The sequence below is a fragment of the Priapulus caudatus genome, unplaced genomic scaffold, assembly GCF_000485595.1.
Source record: "Priapulus caudatus unplaced genomic scaffold, Priapulus_caudatus-5.0.1 Scaffold1392, whole genome shotgun sequence".
Lineage (NCBI taxonomy): Eukaryota > Metazoa > Priapulida > Priapulimorpha > Priapulimorphida > Priapulidae > Priapulus > Priapulus caudatus.
This window is the reverse complement of record NW_014578453.1, coordinates 46,091-49,672: the sequence shown is the minus strand read 5'-3', so window position 1 is coordinate 49,672 and position 3,582 is coordinate 46,091. Positions and strand designations below refer to the sequence as shown.

The window sequence follows — 3,582 nt, the reverse complement described above, 5'->3', positions numbered from 1 at the left end:
GACGAGGAACCGAGAGAGAGAAAGAGCCGAGAGAACAAGAGCAGATCGAGAATGAGGAGATCGAGGACGAGAGAGAGATAGAGAGAGAAATAGACCAGAAAATGGGAGACAGAGAGAGAGAAAGAGGGAGGAGAAGCAGAGAGGAGAGAGAAGGAGAGAAAGGAAGAGAAAGAGAAGAAAGAGAGAGAGGGAGAGAGGAACGAGAGAGAATAGATAGAGAGACAGAGAGAGAGAGAAGAGAGAGAGAGAGAGAGAGAGCAGCAGTTAGAGAGAGAGAGAGAGAGAAGAGACGACGAGATAGAGAGACGAGAGAGATGAAGAGGATAGATTAGAGAGAGATGAGAGAGACGCATGAGAGAAGATGAGAAAGAGAGAGAGAGAGAGAGACATGTAAAGATCAGGAGAGACATGTAAAGATCAGGAGAGAGAGCGCGAACGAGAGACACACAATACAGAAGAGAGCTGAGAAAAACAGTCAGGAAAACAATAGCAAGCAGTCACTCACTGTCGTCCTTATAGATCGAGAGAGGAACCTACCAGGATCGGAGGTCTGTTAGATCGAGAGAGGAACCTACCAGGATCGGAGGTCTGTTAGGGGAAGAACAGGAGACAACCATCCAGTCATTCTGTATCGCCAGCAGCTCCGATGACCCGTACTCTTCTGCGGATAAAACAACAACACAAGAGCATCCTGAATTCATTGACGGACGCGTGCTTACACGAAAGCTTCTTCATTTTCTTTCCTTTCCTCATGATCTGTTACATCTAATTACACTTATATACACTCATCACATGTTATTTTACACTTATGTTCCTGTTCATAGTTTCCAGATAAATTACTGCATTACTACTAATTAATATACAATTGTTTAATTACTCTATTTTCCCGTTGTTCTTTAATCAAATTCCAATAAGATGATACTTACTCTGGGATATCTTTTTTATCACTTTGCTCTTCACGCTAACATAGACAAGTTCCTGCAAACACAGACAGAGATAGCATGGCAAATTTCAGAATCTCTTATAACTGTTTTCAATGTCAATGACTATTGTCAAGGTCAGTCCTCAATAAAAAGGTCACAGGCTACACAAGTTTGAAACACACAGCACAACTTTTATTTATCTTATATATATATAATACACTCTATCTATTCATTATATTCATAAAGAAATTCTCCCCATGAAATAAAGTTTCTCCAAGCATCGGGCAAGAGGCCCCCCCCAAAACTCTCCTTAGCTAGAGGTTGCTCTCCGACTCTGACACACACAGAGAGAGAAGCCCCAGCACGTGAGAGAGGAGCCGCGCCTACCTTCCTGCTGCCCCAGCTGCTGTGGAAGACGACTCGCTCGCTATCGCTCGCCCAGCACAGCTTCGGGAGCCCCACGTAGACTGGATAGATCCCCGGAAACCCTGACTCTGCTGGAAGAACGAGAACGGGGGAGGGAGTCAGGGACACGGGGACGCGCGGCCAAGAGGCGACCGGTCGTCACGACGCTACACATCGTAATGTTTACATATGTTATAACATTTATTATACTGCTATTACATATATGATACTTATATTACTTATGTTACGTATACAATAGTAATATTACTTATATAAAACATATATCACTTATAATGTGTATAATACTTGTATAATGCTTATATTACTTATAACACTTATATTTCTTAGATAATACTTATAATAGTTATAGAATGTAGAATCTCAGGAATGCGTGGTGGGAGTCACAAACCTGTAGGTTTCATGACGATGTCGATGATCGTAGAATACTTCTTCGTCACCCAGTTAAACTGCAAGATGCAAACACAGAGAGGAACGCATATTCATGAGGAAGACTTCTTCAAAGACAACGTCACTACTGCGACTCATGCTAACACTGCGATCACTGCTGCTGCTGACGATGATTATTACTGCTGGCAACACAAGTTTATTCATTCTCGCAGGTTTCTAAGATGACCATCGACAATAATTTTGCTGACGAAGACAACAACGCAAGTTTATAGTCATTCGCACAAGTTTTTAAGATGGCCGATGATGATTAGTTTGCTGCTGATGATGACAACAATGCAAGTTTACCTCGTTCCTGCACGTATTTGCCAAAATGACAGACACGGATAAATGAGCTCGCGTACCATCATCAGTTTCATGGCCCTGGTGTCTGGACCCCTCGCCACGTTCTCTAGGTAGACGAGTTTCTGAAGGTCGGGACTGAAGCGCGGCGTACGCACGGACTGATCGTCCTTCCCTATGATTGCTGCAAAAAACCCCCACATCCAATCTGGCACAGGTACGTACGTCGTTAACTCACCTGTCTCGCCGCAGCAGGGTACGTATCATCGTTACGGTCACCTGTCTCACGCGCAGGTACATATGTCGTTAACTGTCACTGCTTCCCACGCGCCAGGTACGTACGTCGTGGTAGGGACGTCACCTGTATCGCCGCACAGGTAGCAAAATATCGTTAACCAGCGGTCGCCTGTGTTTTGGTCAGGTCAATGTCATTATCACGCTCTGCATCCATGTTTAATGTCAGAGCTGTTGACTATTTTTTTTCTAGGCCTGTCTGTCGTTGCGATGTAGGCGATTTGACACCAGAATGACGCGGTGTGGTTGTCGCTGGTGGCAGGATCGCGTAGCAAATATGGGCCTCATCTTCTGTAGATCAGACGCAGCGCCCATCTATCATCCTAGGACTTTTCCAGTCGGAATTGGCTGTACTGTTAATCGTGCTCTTCCTGCAACTCGATAATAGTATTAGGGAAAGATAAATGTAAAGTAATGAGTATAAATATTAGAGTTGTTAATATTAATTATAAATACTATATAATGATATTAATTGTGACTATTGTTTGAATGACATAAGTATACTTACTAGATTACATACTATATTTAGGCTCATCTGACGTAGTCAGATGGCAGCTTGTTAGAATCGGCATGATCGTGCCGTAGCGTCCGTCAGTTCCGTCCGTCCGTCAACAGTTTGGGCACAAATGCTTAAAAACCGGCTTGACTAGCGGTCGATATTCGGGCGGTCGGGGGGATGTGAAAAAGGACTCCAGGAATGGAGCAAAATTTTGGGGTCAAGGGTCAAAGGTCAAGATGTGTAAACGGAGCGCGAGGGGAAATATTCCCTTTAAATTAGGTATAAGAGGAATACGCGAATCTGCGGCACAAAATCTTAATGGCTATCGACCTTCTGCTTCTTAATATTCGTGATATAGTGTGATGGGCAGGGAAACGCCATCACGCAACGTGTGGGAAAAAATTTGGGGGGAAGAAAGTCACAGGTCAAAGGGCAGTGTGGGAAGGTCAGATATCAGCCATTTTCTGAGGACAGTGCCGTAGATGGACAGAGTGAAAAAACTTTTTTGTTTCAGCGCTGACCCTACGCATTTTTTAACTAAACTTTATTGAAAGGACGCAATAAAATGTGCGTTTCAGGTCTGACGTGCGGAAGAGTAAGTGTCTGATAACCTTTTGACATCTGCAAAGAGGAGGGTTTAAACATGGGATTCCTGAACTGGCCTCAATTGACAGTCACAAGTGTAATGAGAGTATAATAACGATAGTGCGGTAG

General features: G+C 43.8%; 1 protein-coding gene across 1 annotated transcript; it reads right to left on the bottom strand.

Moving 5' to 3' along the window:
- Positions 1-533: 533 nt before the first annotated feature.
- On the bottom strand, positions 534-2,278 carry LOC106816477 (acylamino-acid-releasing enzyme-like). The gene is made up of 5 exons (XM_014821098.1): positions 2,138-2,278; positions 1,738-1,795; positions 1,311-1,420; positions 927-978; positions 534-661 (listed from the first exon to the last, which is right to left on the bottom strand). The coding sequence occupies exons 1-5, from the start codon at positions 2,276-2,278 to the stop codon at positions 534-536; spliced, it is 489 nt and encodes a 162-aa protein (XP_014676584.1).
- Positions 2,279-3,582: the final 1,304 nt, after the last annotated feature.

Excerpts from the sequence above, each read along its gene's own strand:
- LOC106816477 (XM_014821098.1), bottom strand. The coding sequence starts at position 2,278 with ATGTGGGGGTTTTTTGCAGCAATCATAGGGAAGGACGATCAGTCCGTG. Across the intron at positions 1,421-1,737 it reads CATCGTCATGAAACCTACAG|CAGAGTCAGGGTTTCCGGGG; the intron begins GTTTGTGACTCC and ends TCGTTCTTCCAG. Across the intron at positions 662-926 it reads GATAAAAAAGATATCCCAGA|AAGAGTACGGGTCATCGGAG; the intron begins GTAAGTATCATC and ends TTTTATCCGCAG.